This window comes from Stegodyphus dumicola, chromosome 12, assembly GCF_044657685.1.
Source record: "Stegodyphus dumicola isolate Sdum_Otavi_A_Nest chromosome 12, ASM4465768v1".
Taxonomy (NCBI): domain Eukaryota; kingdom Metazoa; phylum Arthropoda; class Arachnida; order Araneae; family Eresidae; genus Stegodyphus; species Stegodyphus dumicola.
In genome coordinates this window covers 48858431-48882694 of record NC_140779.1, presented here as the reverse complement: position 1 = coordinate 48882694, position 24264 = coordinate 48858431, and the positions used below count along the sequence as shown (strand labels likewise).

The following is a 24264-nucleotide window of genomic DNA, read 5'->3' as shown; positions in this document are numbered from 1 at the left end:
TTAAAACTAATACTTGAAATCGACTAAATGAACAATATCTAAAAAAGAATATATTAATACAAACATAGGTACTTAAAACATACGATTTAAATCTGTCATCAGCTACAAGAATTTCGTAAACTGTCTGTCCTTTGGCACTACCTTCTTATATCTGAATATGGCTGACTTATTACATCTTCAAAATCTAATCTATAATACTCATCCAAATAGTCATCAAACGTTTTGCCATTTTGATCAAAACTGGTTTAGAAATTACTTTAACAAGATTTAGAATAACTTAGAATTTGTAACTTCCACACATGATTTTTCAGAAACGCTTACTTCAAGCTGTTCTTAACCGCATTCATTACATTTACTTGTTCCAATCTAATGGTCCCAGGCTTCATTATAGAATTCCTCATCGTATATAAATTTTTGATATCTTTCTTGAATAGCATAAGAATCATCAATAAAAAGATCTCTCGTTTTCTGGTTATGTTTTTCAGGAGCAAAATCACTTTCAGTATCATTTTCATAAAGGTTCAATTCATGTTATCCAGGCATTTCTTTCAGCTTTAAAAGTTTTCAGTCATTTTCTTTTCAAAGCTTTCAAACGTTTCTTTTTTTCTGATCTAAAATCTAACCTTTTTTCTTTCAATATATTTTTTCAGGGATCTTTCTTTTATTATAAACAATTCTCAGACATTTTCCAATCCTCCTTAAATATCGTTTAATGAATTTTGAAGCCGGATCTTCATATCAGAAATTATAGTTATGTTCAAACTTTTTTTGCTTTTACACATCATTTTCATAATTACTCAGCACTGCAATATCTGTTTCTTCATAAGTCGGGATCTCATCATTTTTATATTTTCTTATAGACTTCTCTAAAATAGTCTCGGGTATATTTCTGTAGGTTTGGATAATTCCAAAACGTTCTGAAAAATGGCATTTCCTTAACATCATTTGGAACGTCTTTTCTTGGCCTTTCAGTCATTTAAATAGTCGGCCTCTTTCTCAGTTTTTTGACCGGCTTGCAGTACATCACTTGGATCATCCTCTTCATCAGAACTAACAGGAGTATCATCATGAGACCGTTGAATTTCATAAACATTCAGAGTAGTATTAACACAACTTCCAAATTTTACCTTTAGATGCAATCGGTGCGTTATTAGCACTAAAACTTAATAGTAAATCATGTACCAGATTATCAGCTGTAACACTTACGACTGTAAAGGTGCGTATACTGTATATGGTTGTGAACTCATCACTAAATTTACATTTATTAAAAGTGCATTAACCTTCTGTCCAAATGCAGATTTTAATATTGCACTTCCACGCGGCTTTCTACAATACTCTTGTACAAGTGTAGTCTTTATAATACTGATCCGAGTGGCAGTATCAATTTAGCATTCAACACTTTATTATGACATTCTACTTGTACCGTAATTAAAGAACCAAAATGACTTAATTTTGTTAGACCTATCTTCCAAACTCATTAAATCATCATTTGGTACATGATTTTCGGTTTTACTGCATTGTTTATAAATTTCGAAATTTTACTTTTCTTAATTTCAAAGACGTATGATGAGGTTTACTGCGTAATTAATAGCAGAAATTTTTATTCTGTAATCTTTTACCATATGCCTCTTGCCGAAGAATTTGCAATACTGACCCTGTCTTTCATTTTTTTCTTTTCGAGCCTATGTCAATTTCTGAACAATTTCCTGTGTCGTGGGTTAATGAATCAAAAAATAAACTTTTATCCACGAACGATACGGTGTAAAGCTTCTCGTTATTCAGTTTATATGCTGCTAACTATCTACATATGTTCGTAAGACCTTTCTGGGGGTAAACTTACTTTCGATTTTGTATAGCCATTATATCTTTATTAAACGCGTTTGTTCTCTCTCAAGCTTGTAATTCTTTTTTGAGGAAATAAATTTATATCAAAACTTGTCTCATCATTCCTATGACTACATTCCAATCTTAAACTGCTAGAATTACTCTAAATAAAGCTGGGATCAACATACAACTTTCGGGATTGACATTTAAAGAAAGACTTGAATGTCTATAGTATCATGTAATTTTATTAGTTTTGAAACGTCACTTGATCGGTAAAGTCTCGAGATTTCGAGTTTTGCATATGGGAGTTATAACATCGTTTTCCAAATCTATTAAAATTTGTATTGCTGCATCGTAATTTCCTTCAGATAATGAAAAATCTTCTGTAATATTGGCGGTAGGGTTACACTGAAGTAGGATTTTAAGTAGTTAAATTTTTCTACTTTGGAAAGGGCAATATTATCGTTTATCGCGATTTGGAACGATTCCCCAAAACTTGTCTATTGACTGACATCACCATAAAATTTAGAAATCTCTAATTTAGGAAGGCGAATATGGTTTTCACTCTTATATTCAGTTGACCTAATATCCGAGTTTGTTTTGTTTTCAGAACTAGGTTTTTAATATCTATTTATCTTTTTATTTTATTTAGATTTACATAAAATTATTCCATCCGTATAATTCATAGAACTTTAAATTTCAGTTACGTTTCATCTTCTATCAAAGATACAATTTCTTATAAATTTTATTTTTTCAATTAAAAATTCTAAAGACCTAGTAAATTTTCAGTATCGCTTTTATTTTTTATATCATCCGCTTTGTTTACAATGTTAGTTACTGATGTTCTAAAAGTTTCCATTTTATCCATTTTAACATAAAGAATGTAAACTTCTTGCCTTTAGCACTTCTTGTACACTTTATAATTCTATGCAAAGGTAAGAACAATCTAACCTTAAGACGTTATTCTAATATTTCACTTTTCTGACACCACTTGGTCGGGACCGATGATTCTGGATTCTTTTCGTACCTTATTCGGCGCCAAATGTCAAATATTTTTGTGCTTTTTAAACGTTTTTATTCATAGTAGTAGAGTTCAACAAGGTCTTTCCTGTATCTTACAAAATGTTCTAAAGATTTTTATTTTAATTTTTAAACCATTCAAGACACATACCAGAAACCTTAAAAATATACTATATATTAGTCACTACACACTAAATTGCGATGCTATCAGAAAATTCTTTTAGACATTCTGGTGCATTTTTCTTGTAGCAATAATATTCCACTAATTAAGTCGAAAAGAAATGTATTTTATTTTTCTTCAAAAATGGTTGTTTAAAAGCTTACGAAAATCAAAATTACCTATCAAAATGTGCAATGAATGAAAACAAACACTATTTTATACATCAAACTCCTCCAATACAGTAAATGAAGCACTTTTATGAGAGTAGTGAAAGGATGTTGAAAATTTACAAATATGGTCCTACCACACTACCTGTCCAGATGACGGTTTTGATGCAGAACAACACAGTGCACCTATTCGAGGACCCCCACCCTACTGTCAAGGCTTTCTATGGGACTTTAGGCTAGCCAGTATTTTAAATGTCTTATGCCTTGGACATTATGCAACAATAAACACCCATGCTTTTACTGGGATTCCGACCTATGTCAGCTAATGCAGCAGCTAGCCTTCCTAGTTTTTACCGGTTAGAGCAGCAACGACATTTGCATAGGTGCAAATATAAATGAGATGAGACCCTAGTTATTCACCTCTGGTAGTATAGGTGCAATTCTGCCGACCTAGCTATTAATCTCCGCTTCAGGTTTGAAGACCTCGTGAGACAGTCTAAGGGGCGCCTATCACCTTCCCCTACCGCCGACTACACTAGAGGATTTTAGGCTCTTGTATCTTTTACTCTTTTGGCGCACAGAACACTATGCTTATAAACATTCATGCTTTCTCAGGGATTCAAGCCAACGCCAATCGGTACAGCAATAAACATCAATACTTCAGTTTCAAGTGGATGGAACAACTTGTTTTATACTCATCAGTAATCTGGAAAAATACTGACAGCATAAATGGAATCAACAGGTTGTTGTATGCAAGCCGTACCGTACTACTACAGCAACTTTGCAGATTACGTCACGCATGCCACTACTAGGTTTATGTCGAAAAATAAGCCAACTATATTAAATGTTTCCAGCATGCTACGAAACGAATCTTTAAGGGCAATTCTAGGTAATACAGACTGAGCAACGAAAACCTCAGCTCCCCTGCCATCCAGCTGAACATAATCTTGTCGAGATCATTCACCTTAACAGAACACTGCAAATCAATGCCTAGAAGATGTATATAAGGATAGCTCCAAAACTGTAGAAGACGCTAAGAGTTAGTTATGTGTTCTCTTATAGGGTGACGAAGACTCATGTGTGGAAACTGAAACTAGGAGTTGGAAAATTCAGTGTTCCAAGCTCAATTAACTGCTATTAGAGCAAACTGCTATTTTATGAGAAACTATCTAAACGCTTCCAAGCACGTTTACACTCGCTCTTCCTCTAGTCTAGCAGCAATAGCCGGGGTCAGTCCAAGGAATCCAATAGCAGAACATTTTTACTATCCTACTATGAATGCGGTCTCTCAAAGCTGTATTCATTGCTTCCAGCTAGTGTAGGAATTGGATAATGAGTGAGCGGACACTGCTGCCGAAGGAGTAGCAAACACCACTTTACTAAGGGAACTTCACACTCTAAAACCAATCATATTCTTTTTCAATTCTTTATTTTCAAAATTGTTCTAAATGTACGTAAACATCTCTAATTTATCACTGATTGCTTTTTAGTCTGAAGTACCTTATACATATCTAGCACAAAATTAATAACAATATTTATCATAAAGGAAAATACTGCATCATTACATGTACATGAATAGACAATCCAAACGAATACTCGAAATAGGTGCGAACTGCATTTAATTTTTCTGAAGTAAAATTGTTGATAACCATCCGCTTATGAAGAAGTCTGTTGCGAAGCCTTTAAATACATTCTAACAACAAAGCTAAATATAATTATCACCAGCATTTTCCGAGGTATGTGTCTCGACGCAGAACAACTTGTACAACCCTGTATGAAAGCTATTTAGTAGGAGAAAATGGCTCTTGACGAAACTTTTAACTAAATGATGAACAAAAAACTCTTATCAAAAACGAAGAGAAAAAAATATACAAACTTAATTCAATCAGTTCAAAAAAAAACATTTTAGAAAGGGGTCTATAACTGTGGAAGGATACAGTGGAAAATTGTTAAAATCAACTCAACGCACTATAAAAAGTTTCATTTCCCGTATTTAGAGAAACCTCCATTTTTTCTAAGGTTTACCATAAGTGCTATTGTGACTTTGGTCTCTTGCCTTTAGTTTCTTTATATTCATTCTTCCCTTTTATTCGTACGTCGTCATTTCACAGCTAACACTTTATGATGTAAAATCAACTAGTTGTATTTACACATTGTGCATATTCACGAATGACTCCGTCAACTGAAAGGTACCATGGATCATGACGATTTACTAAACTAACGCAAGGATGAAGATAAACTTGATAAACTGTATAAAAGAGCAATTTATAATTCACTCTTCTAGCCTTTATAATTCTCATTTAGGTATGTTGAATATTTTTATTCTGAACAAAAATGTATAATCTAAAATTTCAATATATATTTAGAGAAGGCGTCGCTTCAGGTTTCATGTGCCTGCCGATGATTTTATAAGACCTCCAAGGATAGACTTTAGTTATTACGAGGTAAATATGATTTGTACTGACATATATTTATAATGTAGATATATTTAATTTGATAGTGTTCTGCTTCCCTTTGTATTTTACATTTTAATATCAAAGTGGATAAAATAATTTACGTAATAGCCAAATGAGGCAAAATCTTGTAATCTCATCTTCTAATGAAACATCTAACATCTTAGCTCGTAAATTTTCCACACGAGGTCGTCTTTTAATGAATTCTTTATGCCACACAGTGTCTTGTTTATGCTACTAGATTTATTTAACCACAAGCTTCTCACAATACCACCTCATAATGAGATTTCTCCTCGTCTATAGAAAAAGATTTCCTTTCCTATCTTTCTTGTAAATGAGTATAACTTAACGGTCATGTGGATAAGTTCGCACCAATTTCGATCCTCAGGAAACTATCATGCTCCCGGAAGTTTCATGTTTGTCCGCATGTAAAATATATCTATTCATTGGAATTTACCGTATGCGAGCCCTCTTTCTAAATATGGTAGCATTCACGCATTTCTTCAAAATTAACTTCTGAATTAATTTAGCAGAATTGTTAACTATCGGGAAATTTTTTTTGTGTAGTTGGAGGGATACCTCACTAAAGTGACGCCTTTACTAACCGTAAAAAAATTACTGAGTTGACTTGTTAGCCGGAGTAAGCTGTTACCGGGAAATGCAAGAATAGAAATGCAAGAATTTTTGGGTTAAAAATTAGGAAGTTCTTTATGAATTACTCGAACCAGGCATTGAAATATTTTAAAAGCTTTCATATTAATACCAGATAACCTTATTACTACAAAGAAATCTTGGATGTGTTTGACTTCTGAAATGACTTCAAAATACCAAGTTAAATTTAATATAAACATACGTGATCTGATTTTTATTTAATAGATAATGACTTCGATTAATATTTTCTGTTTTGATTGTGATTTTTATAAAATTTCCTTGCAGCAATTTTAAATTCTATCGTCATTACTTTTTCCTTCGAGAAATAGCGTACTAATGTATTTCTTTAAATGCATAAATTTCGAATAATTTAGAATGCCTTTCTGAAATAATTTAGAAATCTCTAATAACTTGGAATGCCTTTCTGAAAATCGGTAAAATTATGTAAAAAATCTGAGGTACTGCAAAGGTTACCTTCATTTCTGTTTCTTTTGTAAGATGTTTCAGAGAACCTAAGAGACTTCAAAGTAACGTATGAGATTTTAATGTTGCATAATCCTTTCTAGAACATAATTCCTAGAACATTTAGAAATGAAACTTTAGGCACAGTGTGAAACCCAGAGATATGGTGCAAGTCTGAAAATGAGATGGTTGAGATCTCAGCTCACGTGAACTTCGCGGGGAAACTGGTGCAATGTCTCAAGCTGGTAAGCTGTGTTATCAAACACGATTGTCATGACACTAATGCGCCAATACTGTACTTTCAAAACAATACCGTAAAGAAATGGTATGACTTTAATGAAATATATACAGTAATATGATTTGCATAATTTAGATTACTTGCATGAAACTGAAGGGTTCTGCTTATTTAAAGAAATCTAATTATGTTAGAAGATGCGGTGCATATAGACAAACAAAAACGTCTTCTGGGGTAATTTCATAGAGCAAACTTTGAATGAAATTTTCTGCGCTGTTGAGTGCACTCTTGGTGTAGAAAGAAACAAATTAAGGTAATCCTACAGCTTCAATTTTCAGATCTTTGCGAAGCACCAGTGTTAATCCTCTAAACCTTGTTTTTGAGACTTTTTAGTTCCTTCAGGTCATTTTTCTTGCAGGTCCCAAACATGTGAGGAGTAAGTGAAAATTAGCTGGATAATAGCTGTGTAGATATTTCTCTTGGGGGCAAGACTCGATCATGAGATGGAGAGGAGTGGAAAGTTTCCGAAAAATTTCGTAGGTTATACCTCCGTATTATGTGCTGACGTTGCATGTCAGGTGAAGGAATACGTGGCCGAGTTATACAGCTTTTCAAAACGAATACAGCTTTTCAAAACGAATTGCTTTACAATTTAGTGTCCCTTGTCTTCCACTTCCTTATTACCAAGATTTGGGTTACGAAGTCTCTGAACATAGGTAGTTCCGATCTAGGTTTGATTCCAAGCGAATGGAATGGCTGCATGAGTGTCGTCGTGGTTCTCTTCATGTGAAAACGAGCCAATTCCCTTAGAATATTCTCCACGAAGGCATACCTTTCCTTAGGGAGACAGCACTAGCGTGCTTTTGCTATTAACAAATAAACCGAAATCGGAGTACATCTGTAACTTCAGTCGCGGAGTATAATTTCGGGTGACTATCTTCGGTTTCTTTTAATCAGATAGCCTCTGTGTGAAATACTTAATGTTCTTTTCAATGATTACTCGCGTGGGGTTAAAATCCGGTGAGAAAACCTTTGACAAATTGGTAGTCGGAAAGTATGTTTGTTTGTATTGGTAAGCGTCCTCGAAGTTTCGTCATTTGCTTCCAGATGAGGGTGAAGTCTATTATTGTAATGTGAAACGTTTTATAGTCTGAGGTTACTGGAAGCCCCTTTGTGTTTGGCTGTGTCTAGATTTTCCAGACTGGGAATTGTTTTGGCTGAGGGTAAGGTTGCTGTGTCCAACAGTCCCTAATTGGTTGTGATGCCTGCGGAGGACTAAAATTGCTCCTTGACAATCTCGTGTGCCATCTCTTGGTCGAGCATATCTTCCGAATAATAAGGTAACGGTATATATTGAGCATGAAGTGATTTGGTCCTTTGCTTTCGCTTGTCCATTGGTTTGATTTTGAACGTCTTTTTTCTGTCCTGATTTCCTGACTGGATGGGAATTCTGCGTTGAATTACCAGAGTGCGACGGCTCTGAGTTTTCAGTTGTCCCAGAGATCTCTGAATTTATTTCAAGTGTCCGCAGAAGGGTTTAGTGTCCGCACGAGGGTTTTGTAGGCGACGTAGTAGCCTGGTAAGTCGTTACTTGTTCCATGTCGACAATTTCGGGATCTCTGGCAGAAAAATGCATTCGCAACGGGTGTAGTCGCTTTCCAGGTTTATGGAAACGATCATGAAATTCTTAAAACCTGTGGAAATCTAACTTGCTTCCCTTTGCTTTCGCCCAAATAATTCATTTCCCGTCTAAGTTGCTTGAGTCAAATGATTTCACAAAGATTCCAATCTGCATATTAAAGGCAGACTTTAGAGCATATGCTCTAGTCTTAACATGCAAAATTTTCAAAGTAGGAAAATATACACGCTATTTTTGTAAATACAAAACAGCGATCTGAGCAGAGCAACTATATACATTGGTGTCAGAGGTGGAACTAGCTAAACTGTCAGAACGTTAGCAGCTGCCTGTAAAGCTCCCTTAAAACAATCTTTAATAAGAAATTCAATCCCTTTCTCAAAGCCAAACGATGGAATTACAATAGCTGCAATGTACATTGCCCATTGAAGCTATTGTAAACTATTTTCCGAAATATTTGTCCATTAAGCCATTGTGTCTCTTGAGGAAAGTCTTTTTGTCATCTTGATTGATAGATATTAATTCGCCGTTGTGGTGGTAGTGTAGGCAGGTGCAGTCGGATGAATTTTGAAGAAAATTTCAAGCGAATTTTCATCTCGAGAAAAATTTGTTCGCACTACGAGTTTGAATGAGATCTGATAGCTAGATTCAATGCTTAAAATGCCTTGACTAGCAAACATTATAAAAGCACATTCGATGGTTTTTCTGTCTTAGATGAAGAATGGCAGTGTTGTAGAGAATAGTTTCAGAAAATTTATTTATTCCTTCACAGTAATCCAGCTTATATATGCAGATATCTACAGTTATCGAATACGCTTCTTCATGAAGCATTCTACTTATGTGCTGAAATTATACGTAGTCATCAAGAAAACTTGCGAAGTCATAAACCTCGTTAAATCGCTCTTATAATTTTGACTTCGTATAAATTTCCTCTTCGATCATTGCACATTGAGATCTATCTCCAGTATATGAAACGGATTTCAACTCCCTGCATATCTTGAATTAGATATTATTGCAATTTGGGTATGTTAATCTATATTATAATTTGTTTATGTATTTAATCTTATTGTATTTTTATTTCCTAGGAGTGGAAAGTTCTTGTTCTCACTGAAAATTATCTTTTGCTCTTATTGCACTATATAGCTTTAAGTGAGTATAATTTACTTAATGCTATTTTAAGCACTTGGAATTTAATTCATAATTCCGTAATTTGTAATCGGGGAATAAACCTAGTTTTGTGCTTTAAAATGATTTCATACTTTGCTTGTATAATATTTTAGATACGGTGAAGCTTTAATTCATGAATACAATTGCTTTCTGAAGGTCGTTCGTCATGAAAACTTTTTCTCATAGATGTAATGGATTCGTAATGGGTGTAGTCGCTTGTCCTTTGGCGACATATTACTTGCTTAAATTATATTACTTTTCGTAAAACTCTTAAAACAAAAGCAAAAGAAGTCATTATTCTAAGACAGAAAAATATTGTGGCATGTTTGCATAGATGTTCTTTGCCTGGTTGTCCAGAGCGTCTGATTTCCGGATACAATGGTACTTCTTTCACATCAGAGGAGAAATCATGTTGCAACGCGGTCCCTTTGTTAATTACTATGGTTTCAGCCTAAAAAGTCACTCCAAAGGTCCGAGGAAATAGTCTTTCACAGGAATTGGGAGGGGGGACACCCTTGTTATGTACGGGTGGAGGAATTCCCCCCCCCCTCAGGAATTCAGCGAAGGTCACGACCCGTGAGTTGGTAAAATTTGGCAGTTAGAAAGGAAGGTGGTTTCTGAGAAAATTCAGAACCTTTCTGCTAGATTTATAGGTGTTTTAGCCCGCTAGAACTAACATTCCTCGTGCATGCTGTTGATCGCGCACATTCGCTATTTAAAAAATTTCTGAAATTGGGGAACCGAATGTATCCAAGTTCCACATCGACATGAATGGAAATTTTTAACGATTTTTGGAAAAGTCATTTTATTGTTAGAACTTGAGTTAGAAGTTTATTTCAACCCTGGATTACATTAGGAGATCTACGTAGTGGATTCGGCCACTGCACCACAATATAAACACAATATTAAGCCTTTATTTTCTCTAGTTTACAGAGATGATGGTCAAAAATGTAATCTTGAAATATCTGTACTAAGAAAAGTGAACAGAATAAGCGTGGAGTACTGAGGAAGAGAAGAGACGCTAATATATGTGTGGAAGTCCCTTTCTATGAAAGCATTTGATAACTGTCCTTGGGGCATTTTTTTTATCTTAGGGCCATTTGCCTACTTGACACTCCTTGTGCTTCTTTTCAGTAAACTTTTGTCCCATGTGATTTGTTAGCTTTGTTTAAAATGTTCCTAATGTTTCAATGTCATGTCCTAAAGTGACATGACATTGTCACTGAAGATTCATATATTGTAGTTTGTTACTGCTTTAAGTGGGTGATATCGTTAACTGAAACTTTGCATCCTACCAACTTTTTGTAAAACGTTCTCAGGTCGAACAACTAATATTTTTCTCCATTCCTCTGAAATATTTTCTATACAGTCGTCTTTTGCTACTATTTGTACAGTTACTAGCTGAGCTTGTGTTTATGATCTTCTAGTAATTTCCTATCTTCACTGGTAAATTCAAAGCCCTCGGTCTTGCTTATAGTTGCAATATTTTGTATAGTAAGTCTAAAATTAACAGTTCTTTGCCTCCAATACCAACTGATTATTTTCTCCAGATTTCAGGCCGAATTCATATTTTTGTAAGTTACTTGCTGTCAGGTTTTATAAATGGGAATTAAGCAAAAGAAAATATCAATCTTTCAACAAGTCCTCGAGAGTTAATTCTGTTTACCAGTTACTTCAAACTGTTTGGAAAGACATTTTTTACCGACTTTAATGTTTCTAACTAGACGCTTGTCGTCAGTTGAGTCTTTTCTTTTATATAATTTGTTCGGGATTGAAATTCGACTATTATTAAAATAGTGGCCTGGAATCAAATAGCGGAAGTTTGGAAACTTGCTGAATTTAGAAGTTTTTTAGAGAATGCATTAAGACGCTTCAAAACCCTGAACTGAATTTCTGGTATCGCATCAGTATTTTCCCTATCACGAATGTACATGAAAGTGGAAGATAAATTAATGTTAAAAAATTTGGAAGTAAATTTTATGCAATCAAGACTTGAATGTATATAATAGGAAACGAATGTTATCTTAAATATCTTTTATTGTAATTTAAGATTTATTAAAATATTCGTATTAAAATTGTTTTAGTTCTTGAGAAATTCATAAATATAATTGAATCAGGATGTGCTATATATAAGATTGCTGACTTCTAATTAAAAATCTCGCTAATTGCATCTGTATGTATCAGCTAACTGTTAAAGTTGTTACTAACTGCATAAGTTAACATTAAGTCATTTTCCCAGGCGAAAAGGGAGTCCTTGTCCATTGCATTACTGGTGTAGATAGGACTCCACTCTTCATAACCCTTTTACGCTTGTCACTTTGGGCTGATGGCTTGATCCACAAATCATTAAATCCCATAGAGATGACTTACTTCACGGTAGCATATGATTGGTACCTCTTCGGGTAAGTATTTGATTAAAAAAATTTCTTTTGAACCATAATTTCCACCATAAAATGCGTGGAAACTTCTACCGTGCTTGGTGTTTTGCTTTTGACGTTTCTCTTCAGTTGTAAATTGTTTTATTTCAGGCATGACTTACCCAAACGAGCTAATGGAGGATACTTCGTAAGTAAACATTATTCTTGCACTTGTAATTCAAATGATGTTTGCGAAGAAATTTTAATTTTCTGGAAATCGTTTGTTAGATTGTAACTATCTTCAAACAGTTGTTTCTCAGGTTCATTCAAGAGATGAAAATTGTATTCAAACTGTTTATTAAATAGGAATCGTGTTCAGACTGTAGGATTGCAGTGAAACCTTAAGAACACGTGTATCTCCCTGCCTAAGAAAGACTTACCTGTGACTGTGTATAGATAGATAAGTGCCCGTCTATACCCCAGATACTTGCATAATTTCAGGGTAGAGCATTTTAACTAAAATTTGGAAATGTAACAATACCCAGATTTTTACTCTCCTAATCTGTGAAAAGAAATTGAATCGAATAAACAATAATGGAATCTATTAATTTTTTGCCATATGGAAGTATTGGAAACAAAAAAATCAAATACAATCAAGTAAACGGTAATAAAAAAGTGTTTCAAAATTAAAAATAAAAAATGAATAGTTTTCTGTATATGTACACAATTGATGACTAGTCGCGTATGTAAATTTAACAAAAAAAGGAATTCTTAATTCGTTACAGAATATTAGGAATTTTCTTTTGCAAAGAAATTGGAGGCGATTTGTTTTGCTTGTTTATTGCCTCAATCCTTTATTAACTAATTTAAAATTCCTCTTCTTACCCTTGATCTGAATTTGGATCATGCTCCAAAAACTCGTGTATTTTCGTTACGAGTTGCAATGCTGTTTTTCGAGAAAACTATAAATCTCTCGATTTTTCTTCATCTGTGTTTTCTGAAGCAATTTTCAACACGTGAATTGCTTTCTGATCCATTTCTATTATGTCAAATGTTTCTTCATTGAATAGGCTTTTTTCATGATATTTCCAGTAAATTCTTAATGCATTAAACTTCTTTCCTACATCTGAGCATTAATTTCATTACTCTCTATAGTTTCGAAAATAATTTCGCCAATTTCTTTGAAAAAACGTTTTTCGAAACTACGCATAGTTTGAAGTCATTTTGTTCCAAGCATGTTTAAATTCTCGCTTCGTGTGCTTCATTAGTCAGTTTTGTCAAATTATAAAACGTTTGTCGCAAATAACTTGCTTAAAAGTTGAGTATTGCACACTGATCCATAGATTGTATAACTGACCTTCTGTTTGGCGGCAAATGTTTTGGTGCCCTCTTGCTTAATCTGTCGGAAGAGCGAATTTAGTAAAAGTTCTCATTACAATAGCGCCTTTACTGATGAATAAAATTCGCTTATAAATCAATCTTCAAAAACTTGTGTTGACTCCCCGCTTTTCTGGTTGATCGCTAAATCACGAAATGTGTTGATTTGTCTCTTCTATTCAATAGCAGTAATATTTCAGAATGATACACAAGCACTTGAATTCAAAATCACTTTGACGTTACCTCCTTAAAACAAGAAAAGTGTCCAGAAAAGATGAGTGTTTAAATCCAGAAGTAGGTTTTTTGTCATAAATGTGCACGTGATAGCCTCTTCTTCCAAAGTAGATTACTTTTATCATTGAAGACTGCTTGTTGTGAAAGGTTCCCACCAGTAAAAATTTTCTCTAAACTTTGGGGAAATACTTGCCTAGCTTTATTGTCAGTAATCCTCAAATTGTGAATACTGATTTATTTCTTGAATCCATAAAACCGTCCTCAACTAGCCCCCGAAACATTCAGTGTATTACCAGTTTCTTGCAGAAAACTAAAAGTGCTTTTAGATTTTGCCATTATTCTGACTTAATAAAAATTTCTCTGTGAAGGAAGCCTACCAGCGACCGAACGGTAAAGTCGTTGAACACTGGTAGTTCGGTCAGAGTTTCGAATCCCGCGAACGGACTGGCTGCATGGGTGTTTTAGTGGTTTTTCCAATGTGTAACGTGTATACGAGCTAGTTTCCCTTAGAAAGTCCTCTACGAAGGCATTCCCTTTAAGCAGACAGCCCTCCAGGCTGTGCCGTAATTAAATTACTTAACCTTTTGTGAAGGATACAAATGGTTAAATGCAATGGTTTTTCAAAAACAAAGTTCCGACATTTCATCCCTTTTATGCTAACATATCTGATAATGTTGTAGATTTAATTTTGCAGAATTATTCGTATAGTTGAAGATTTTGACGTTAAGGAATTTGTGATTTTAACTTCCCCCTGCCACCTACGAATCGACGTCACTTCCAGTTTTATTTCCGAACATATAGCTTTTCTGGTATTGAAAGAAAATATCTCAACATATAGCTTCAAACCCTTTATTTTTTCAAAATTATAAAGACTGAAAATCTGCATTTCGCTAAATTATGTACCAAAGTCATAGCTAAACACAAGCGAAGCAATATGAGCAGAGAGCGAGAGACCATTCGATGGAAATCTCCACGTAAGCTGTATTGAATCGTAGTGAGGCATGGATCACAGGACTTATAAGGATTATTTATCTCTGCATGGATCACCACTCTCGCATCTGTCTTCTATCCACTAATCGTTCGTATCGTACCCATTGCCTGATCTGCAGTTTTTGATTATTCTTATTGAAAAGTAACAATTGCTTTGATACAAAATGTGAAATTTTGAATTTTCACAAATTGATCACTAAGAGCGTGGGAGAGGCATTAACTGCCTCGCCGAATTGGAGGTAGAACTTGGTTGAATGTTCCTTACCTCTCGGGAGCAGGGCAAATGGGGAGATTTTCCGTACTATACTGCGAGGTTCACTTAATTTTAGTTACTGCTCGCTGGACTGTCGGCGAAACAATCGCGCTGATAGATGTCTGGGTATGTGACAGCATGCCCCCCAAAATTAGAACTGTACAAGATACGGAAATTAATAGACAAATACAGACAAGGTTATCTGATGCTAGGTATTCCAGATATATCGTTCAAATTAAAACTAAAGTTAAGAAAATGCATATCGGCTTCAACGCAACAAGGGACTCGGTAACTTTTGAATGATTTTTTTTCTTTAAATTTAAGCATTTTCATCTACTTTTTATGAACATTATTAAATCGTTTTGTGAGACAAAATAATTTTAAGCTGAAAAAGTTTTTGCTAGTATTTTTTAATTTATATTTTCGAAGAAAACTTTTACGATTAAAATGTCTTTCTTCTACAATTTTCAGTGTCACCCCCAGTTTTTTATTGTATTTATTAGTGTTCTTAATAATTTCAAGGAATGATTTTGCAATTAATGAATTAGTTTCTGAGGGAAAAAATACTTTTATCTAAAATCTTTAAAACAAAGGATTTCGGTCACATTTTCATTTCAAATAATTTTTCCTTTCAGTATTTTGCAAAAAATACTCGAATACTCGGATTCCACAGAAATACTCTGCAAGTGTTTAGAATATCACTAAGTATAATCAGTAGTTATGCTTCAATCTAATAAGAACGTTAAACACAATGGAATGCAAAACGCATCTTAAGAAAGTTAACTCAGAAATATCGCCAATCTCGCGCTTAACTAACAACTGGCAACAATAACAACTTGTATAGCATAAATAATGTCATAAAAATAGTGTGGTATAATGAGATTTACTTTGAAACCGATGTTTCGAATTGATGCCCAAGAAGAACCAGTATTTCCCATTCTGCTTCATTGCATATCTTTCAAAAAAGAGAAAAAAATCATCCAATTAATTTCCTTTATCATTTTTTTAAATGCGAAATGTTTGTTTTATAAGCTGTGAAAACGACGGAAGTTTGTAACCGATATATTTTTAGATATGAAATTTTAAAACTAATGGGCGTCAAAAAGTTCAAAATATGAAGGATTTTAAATTCTCCCAAAATATTTTTTAAAAAAATTACGCTAAAAATTTCATTTAATTTTTTCCCTCCACAGTGTGTTATGATGCAAACTGTAATATTCTGAGATTCTCAGTTTATTTGTTAATATTTGTAGAAAGTCGTTTCCACATTAAATTTGAAAAAAATTCTAATCGTCTAAAAATCAAAAGCGTGACACCACATCCACAAGCAGTGTATGTACTAAGTTTGAGTTCTATATCTTATCGTGGGCGGTTTAAAAATCCATGACCATCTTTTAACCATAGCGACAAGCACCAAGAGTAATCTAAATAACAGCTTATAAAATAATAATAAAAAGCATATTTTTCAGGAACTATTACGAAATTTCAGGTACCAGTTGCGAAAGTACAGATTACAAAATTAACAACAGTAAACAGCGTTACTAATGTGTAAACAGTATTAGAAGTTTGCCAATTCGGAGACGTGATTGTTCACAGAGGCTTAAGTGTAAAGGGGAAGGAAGACGGTGGTCTTCTGAACGGGTCCTAAAGACGAAACTCTTTCATGTCTCCTTTTTCTCCCGTTGCTAAAGGCAGCTGTGCGAAGGAGCTTTGCATGTGAACGGGGCTTAAGCGTAAAATGGGGCAATGGAAACCGGGGTGTAATATCTCATAAATTATTTATAAAAGCTAATTCTGTCATTTATAGACTCGGAAAATTAAATTCCATTGCAATTTATCATGCCTTCTCCCAAAGCCTGAAAACATTTTGAAGCTTTTACAGAAGTGTTGAAATGAAATTCGCACACTTCTCGTTACTTTTAATTTAATTTCTGTTGCAGATCATGTTTTTCTGCTTCTCCTGCCTCGCATATATTTCATCACTAATGTTTTCGATAAGGTAAGATGCGATATGTCTTCAATGTTCTTTTGTTAAATTCAAAAATTCTTTAAAAACATACCATTCGTTTTAGTCTTTCGAAGATATTAAAGGTACTTTAGCTTTAAGAGTAAGGAATTTTCTTAAAATACATATATTTCAGAATATTGGTTAATAGAAAGATTTTTAGATAATCTTGAGTACATTTCCACCATTAGTTTATGTAAAAAATATTCGAATATATTAAATTACAATTTCAATGATGAAGTTTCATTATTTTCTTCGAAAATAAAATTGTAATTTTTAATATTTCTTGAATTAAAAGATCACAATTTTACCTTTACTTATATATTGTTCGAGAAAATGCGAGATACAGAAGCATGTTGTATATTGATTCTAACTTTATTCAGATTCAAATACGGAGTATCCTGCGACAATCGTAAACCTGTTACTGAAACGATGTTCGTAATCACGGAGCCAGATTTGTACAAATATTCTCTTTTGCTAACTAGTTTTTATACAGGGTTTTACAGCCTGTTTTGTGATGACTTGCATGCTTCATTATTCCGATTAACAGGATGCTTTATTTTGCATTTGGATATTTTAATGCCCTACATTTCACAACGTTTTTGTATTACAAAATAGTAATATTTGTTTTCTGCAAGTACAAACTCTTCAATCTATAGCTAGTTTAAATGCAGTTCTTGAAAAAATTTAGAATAAGCAGACGATATTTCTCTCGAAATAAGTTGCTGCCAGATATTATGCCAAAGCATTAGTTTTTAATTCTTTTTTAATTTTTTGATTCTAAAAATATGTTAACATCCTATGTATAGTGATAACATTTAAATGTATTTGTAACGTTTCTCGTTTTTTAACGACGTCTGGTATCGATAAACCTCAATGCGTTTCTCAAACCGTTTCGAAATGGCTGCAATTTTAGCCATATTACATTCTGTCACAACAAGGCCCTCGGGCTCTCATTTGGTGAGTACGGGTAGGGCAATCCCGAGGTACCCTAAGCCTTCAGGTGATCTAGCCTCTTTTCAGTCTTATCTCCTCTTAGCTGAAACTTTTCCTTCTTTTCTCCCTTGTGGTACTCCTCTTCGAAGGTTGGGGCTCGTCATGAGAAACTGGAACAGCTTTTGTCTGTAGTTTTCAATGGCAAGAAAACTGCCCACGTGTTCGCCAGCGTGAGAACCCGTGTCGCTGAAAAAAAGGGACCTGGTAGATGAGGGTCGAGGTACTGTCCCCAACACACATCTTTTGCCCCTGCTTCAGCTAAATGGGAGGCATCTTGTCGTCCTCGCGGTTGTCGATGGGCTGGCCACTAGTCCTTGGGGGGGGGAACTCTCAGGAGTACCTGCTCTCTGGAAAGCAGACTGTGGGGCTTGTTTGCGTATAAACTCGGTTATTCCTGGCGCATGAATCCGAGTTCCTTTTATGCACTCCGTGATGGGTAGGGATGCCAGGTCCGAATTTTTATTTCCTTCAAATATAGCTTCACACATTTTTATCTCGTGAAACTGCAAAGGAATCGTCAAGTAAGACCTCGAACTACGAAAATTTCAAAAAACACTAAAGTTGATCATATTTTGTGCTATGACCAAATCTGCTGAATTGCATAAAATGTCACTCCTGGTTTAAAAATTTAAAAGCCTTTGCTAAAGAACCAAGATCAATTAAACACTTACGGTCTGGTGACTTATGAAAGGAAACTGTTAATAAGTAGGACCCTTCTTACTAGTCAAAAATGGGACAATTTGCTGTTACGGTTTCTGCACACAAAGCTGAATTCCAGTTATGGCGTGTAGTCAGTCTAGCTATTAACAATATCGAACGAAAAATACATTGCCGAACTTGCCGAGTAGAATTTTTCTGATGCACGTCCTATTAAAATAAGAAAGTATGGTCAGTTGATACTAAACGCATTATTTTGACCTTAAACACTTCTCAACTTCGAAATCACATTAAAGCAGGCAGTTAGCATCGCCCGATGCAGCGCTATGGGCCAAGCACTGTTTTGTTTTTAATGCGAGCGGTTTGGACCCTCAGAGGCTGCATGTCGCGGTAACATGCCCTCGTTGCTTTATTGTGGATCATGAAAGTGAGGGTTGCACTGCAGCCTCTTTGTGTTAATTGTAAAGAAAGTCGCCCATCTTTCTTGTCCATGTCTCAAATGGAAAATCGGAAAGGAAATCCAAACGGCAACCAAAACGATATCTGGTACAGAAGCTAAGGGGTTGTTGGAAAGCACTCAACCTCGTCCAAATCTGAGTTTTGGCGTTGCAACAAAATCTATTCTCTCAATAGCTATTCAGACATCACTTACCTTTCAAAGATTAAAACAGAAGTAACACAAAAAATACCAAATAGCAATTTTTCTGCCAATACTAAAGATGTACCATGTCATAAAAAAACTTGAGTAATTATTATTAATAACCAAGTCCTCTTTAAATAACGTAAGCTCAAAAACGTTAAATTCTGTTCATGCTTCATTAGAGTTTGCTGTCGGAAAAGGATTTAACACCGCCAAAAGATCTTTTACTACGCCTAACAAAACAGCGTAGGCAAAATAAACATTCATGATGGCTACCTCAAAATCTTGGAACTGTCGTGGATTTCATAAAGGTCTAGTGAACATAGAGCCTGATAGATACTTATCACCCTGCCTGTTTTGGAGTGCAGGAGACATTTCTCAAGCAAGATAGCACAGCTAAGTTGCGCAGGTATTCAACTGTCAGAAAAGACGTTTCCTGTGGTTAGCGCGTAAGCGGAGGTGTTGCTATTCTCACCTCTCATGTCTACTCTTCGACTGTCTTTTCTTTGAATATGTCTCCAAGCTGTTGTGGTGCAAATCGATATCAGAACGCTAGCCGCTGTCATTACCGTCGTCTAGCCCACCAGCGGCCGAGCGGTAAAGTCGCTGAACACTGGTAGTTCGGTCCGTGGTTCGAATCCCGCGAACGGGCAGGCTGCATGGGTGTTTTCCCCATGTGTAACGTGTATACGAGCCAGTTTCCCTTAGAAAGTCCTCCATGAAGGCATCCCTCCCCTTAGGCAGATAGCCCTAGTGTGCTTTGCCATAATTAAATACACCAACACCACACCATTACCGTCTACCCTAATGAAGTTATAGATAAAAATGAATTGGATAATTTGGTAAAACAGTTGCTTGCTCCTTTCATTGTATTTGTCGATTTCAATGGCCATAATCATCTGTGATAGTGGTGATCTCTTCGGATAAAACAAATCGAAGACCTTGTTAATGATCACTGCTTGTGACTCCTTAAGAACATTTTTCCACCAACCCACGAGGACATTTCACAGTACCGATCTTGTCATTTGTTCACATTATTTCTCCCGTTTTGCTCATTTAGCGTTGGGAACGACACTTTTAATAGTGATTATTTCCCTATCTACGGAACTTTTAATCAAATTACAGCATGGTCAAATTTCAGATCACTACGTTTTATTTACGAACAAGCAGGCTGGGAAATGTTTTCTAATTTGGCTATGCTCACTAATAACATGGCATACAAGGTGCCAATTGATCACTTCCCCTTCTATGAGGGGAGCTAAAATCTATTCCCATATCATCAGGCAGCCTTCCTAAATATCTCAAACCATGGTGAAACTGTGACTGTCAAGGAGTCGGACGGCAAAGAAAAGCCTGTGGAATTTTTCGCAGGAATCTCACGCTTAGCAATCTTATATTCTATAAAAAGGCAAAAGCAAATGATCAAAGATTGTGACGCCAAAGATGGAGGAATGCTTGGATCAATTAAGTCATCCATTACATATTCCATTCCAAGCAAGTGTGTTTGCAAAAAAATTAAAAATTCTCAGGTACTAATAAGGATGATCGACTACCCATTTTGGAAAAAGGTGGCTTAACTTTAGCAGCAGAAAAGATGTTACTAATAGCATAGGTGAGACATTTAGTGCTGTGTCAAATGGTACTGATTATCTACCAACATTGTTATGAGAATATATCCATCAGTTTTAACTATCTCAGTACAGAAGCATATAACACTGATTTCACTATGGTGGAGATGAACAAAGTTTTGTCGCTAACGTCTATGACGAGCCCTGGCCATGATGGCATTGTTTATGTCATGTATTTGTCCAATAAGTCATTAAAAATCTCTTCTCATTCTACATAATAGAATATGGAAAAAGTTTTGCCCTAATGCTAGACGAAATGCTGTAGTGATTCCCAATATCGCTGCAAAATACGCCTGTGGGACATCCAGCCAGCCGGTGCCCTATTCAGATATTAACACAGATTGGCAGGTAAAATTTGAAATGGCAGAAGCTTTAGGATGCGCAGTTAACTAATTACGAAATTTAAAACCTAAACTAGAACACTAGAAATGTGCTTTAAACTGAAAGGATCAGGTCCTTCTGACCCGACTAGGAATTAGTCACACGAGACTAACACACAGGTGCCTATTGTTGGACGAAACGGAACCAGTATGTGTTGAATTCAATACCATTTTAACCATTGAACACATTTAAATTGATTGTCCAACATTTAATTGCTTTCGAAATTTAAATATTTGAGATTTCAGCCAAAGATTTATTTGAAAACCACATCCTGAAATTTTAAACTTTTTAAGAGCTGCAAAGTTTTTACCACGTTATTTGAATGAACCGATTTCAATTTGTGTTGCTGAAGGTCTAACTGGAAGCTAGATATATTTATATTTTCAATTTATCCTTTGACTAATAGTTTTCCATCGGTATTTCATGGTCTTTCGTATCCTAGGTTTCGTGAAAGAATTTTGTTTGATTTTATTGCAGGTTTTATTAAACTTTATTACTGATTTATACCTATATGTAACTTTGTCTTAAACTTGTTTTGTGCCTATTTACTAAATGGTACATGCGTTTCTTGTCTTTATTATTTTAAGTTCTGTAAATAAGCCTTTTGTTTGGCGCAATATGACCCATATGGGTTTTCTACTAAAACCCCAACCAATCGTTACAATAAGAACCCTGAATAGGCGATGTTTATCTTTGCATTTCTACCGTAGTCGTTTTTCGAAGCTATGTAAATTTTAATAGGCGATGAAAAGGATTCTGTATCATTCTTCCAAGCGAGACCTTTGAATATATTGCAAGAATGTGTAGATTGAATGTCCACAAATGTCTGTTGCCATAGAAATGAACCCTAACTCATTTTTCAAAGGGGTGTCTTGAAAAATCGATTTAGTTTGCCCTTTCGATGCGCTTCATGGAAGAACTGGCGATGTATGCTTTATGATTTTTGTATTAAAGAAAGCTACCTTTATAATTTTTCCTTTTCGCTGCCAATACTCGCCCAAAACAAAATTTCACTAGACTTATCCCATACTTTAAATGTTTAAGTTCTGTTACTTTAGTACCACCAGCCAGGTAGTGGTGAGAGTAGTTAATATACATCTTTGCATTTGAATATGCGCGAAAATAACCACAAAATGGAGCTACATGTAGACGAAAGCATTTGTAGGTGCAACTTGCAAAGCAAAAGAAAATCCTATTCTAAAAGCTAATATGTTTCGATCAGCGTTTTGCTATTTATAACAGCCCTGCGGTATATAATAAAGCAGGAAAAACGACAGTCGAGTAGGCTTGCTATGCAAGTTCTTAATTTTACTAAATTAAAAACTTGCGGGTAATTATAGTGCCGTTGGAATAATGGGGCCTTAATAAGATCCCATTTAAATTTTGGGTAATTTGCGTTGTCTTGTCTATTAGTTTCGTGGAAGAATGGTGGCGAAAGCCTCACAGCGGCAGTGATCCGAGGGTCTCCCACTCCCTTTCCACCAAACCATATGAGAGTATTTTCGGCTCTCCATAAAGTCAGAATCCCTTTAATTTAACAACAATTAACAAGCAATACAAAATATAAGATGTTATCAAAGCACCTAAGTTAATGGATTCAACATTTCGTTTCCTGCCGTCACTCCACGAGACTATTTTTGATCAATGGATTTAATTGTAGCTATTTCATAAAACATTAGTCGCACACAGTGTCCTTTTTACTTGTGCGAAGTGAAGGAAGTATTGTAATAGCGAAAAATTTCGGGTACCTTTGTAACGAAAATACATATTTTGGCGGTTCTCGAATCCATTTGAGACTTCTTGCGCGACATCTGTACATACGGACAGCATAAACGACTTCTCACAAAAATGATTTTAAAATGTATTCAGAAGAGATATTTTACGTACGTGTGTATATCTCACATAGCTCCAAAACGAGTAGCTAAGAAAAACTTTCAACGCAGAAAGTTTCAAATTTTGTTATATGGGACATAGTCGTGCACCTCCCTTTTTGGTTGCAATCGGTCACACTGAAATATATATATACTATATACCCACTCTTTTGCCTCCCTCGGTGAGCTCAGTTTTGTATTCTTATATGCTGGTAAATTGTGCATTTTTTGCGTTAAGTGATTGAATTATGTTAAAGCTTTCATGCCTTTAATCAATCGGCATGTAATAATTGTAGAATTATCAACAATTTAAATGCAGTGAAGCCGCCATTTGTTTAAACTTGGTAGAATAGTGAATTAAGTCTTTGTTACAATGTAAATGATTCGCTAATATTTCAAGGTAGTGTTCTAGATTAAAGCTAATCTAAACCTATATAAATCATAAATTTACGGAACTTATCCCCTTAATCTTCACATTTCAGTTAATATACAGAAAGTTTGAATACCTGTACCTGTAAAATTAACCACCGCAGCCTTATACGTTATTAAAAGGCTTCTTCGTCCAAGTTTATCCTATATGATGGGTAATGGATAGAAGCAAACCTTTCCAAACTTTAAAATGCCTTTTTAAATTAGAATTTTTATAATTTTGCAAAATGGTCAATAATGAACCTAAATTTTAAAGAATCTAGTTATTCCCTTTTGGAAGATCTAAATCTATCGACCTTGTAGTTATACGACTAACTGGTAAATTGATTTCTAAAGTCTGCTAATGATATTATTTTAATTTTCAGAGCGTCGATCGGCCTTTCGCGTCCACGGGACCGTCTGTATAAACTCAACACAGTATATGAACTATTCGGGGAGCTATACTGTTCTGTAATAGAACAAATTTGGGAGGAAGAATATGCATGAACTTAATCTTCAGAAAAAATCAGAATCTCAAAAATCTTTAAAAAATCGGAATCGTAAAATCCAGTCATAAGACCTTTTTCTCAATTTGTTGGCATGTACAAAACGTAATTAATGAAATGTTTCTAATAAGATTTATATTTTTCATAATTTCTAATATCTAAAGCAATAAACTATAATTTCCATAT

The 24264-nt window shown here is 34.9% G+C and overlaps 1 protein-coding gene across 3 annotated transcripts in view; it reads left to right on the top strand.

Annotated features, from left to right (window-relative positions):
* The window catches only part of LOC146993562 (phosphatidylinositol-3,5-bisphosphate 3-phosphatase MTMR14-like), a 47818-nt gene extending 23554 nt beyond the window's left edge, over positions 1-24264 (top strand). For 2 of the 3 annotated variants that reach the window (XM_085827706.1, XM_085827708.1), the window contains exons 10-15: positions 5538-5615; positions 9694-9757; positions 12015-12177; positions 12304-12340; positions 16927-16985; positions 23959-24264. In XM_085827706.1, the coding sequence (XP_085683832.1) occupies positions 5538-5615; positions 9694-9757; positions 12015-12177; positions 12304-12340; positions 16927-16985; positions 23959-24079 (522 nt within the window). In that variant the 3' untranslated portion in view covers positions 24080-24264. The remainder of the gene's footprint in view (positions 1-5537; positions 5616-9693; positions 9758-12014; positions 12178-12303; positions 12341-16926; positions 16986-23958) is intronic. The other variant, XM_085827707.1, reaches the window with a different exon arrangement.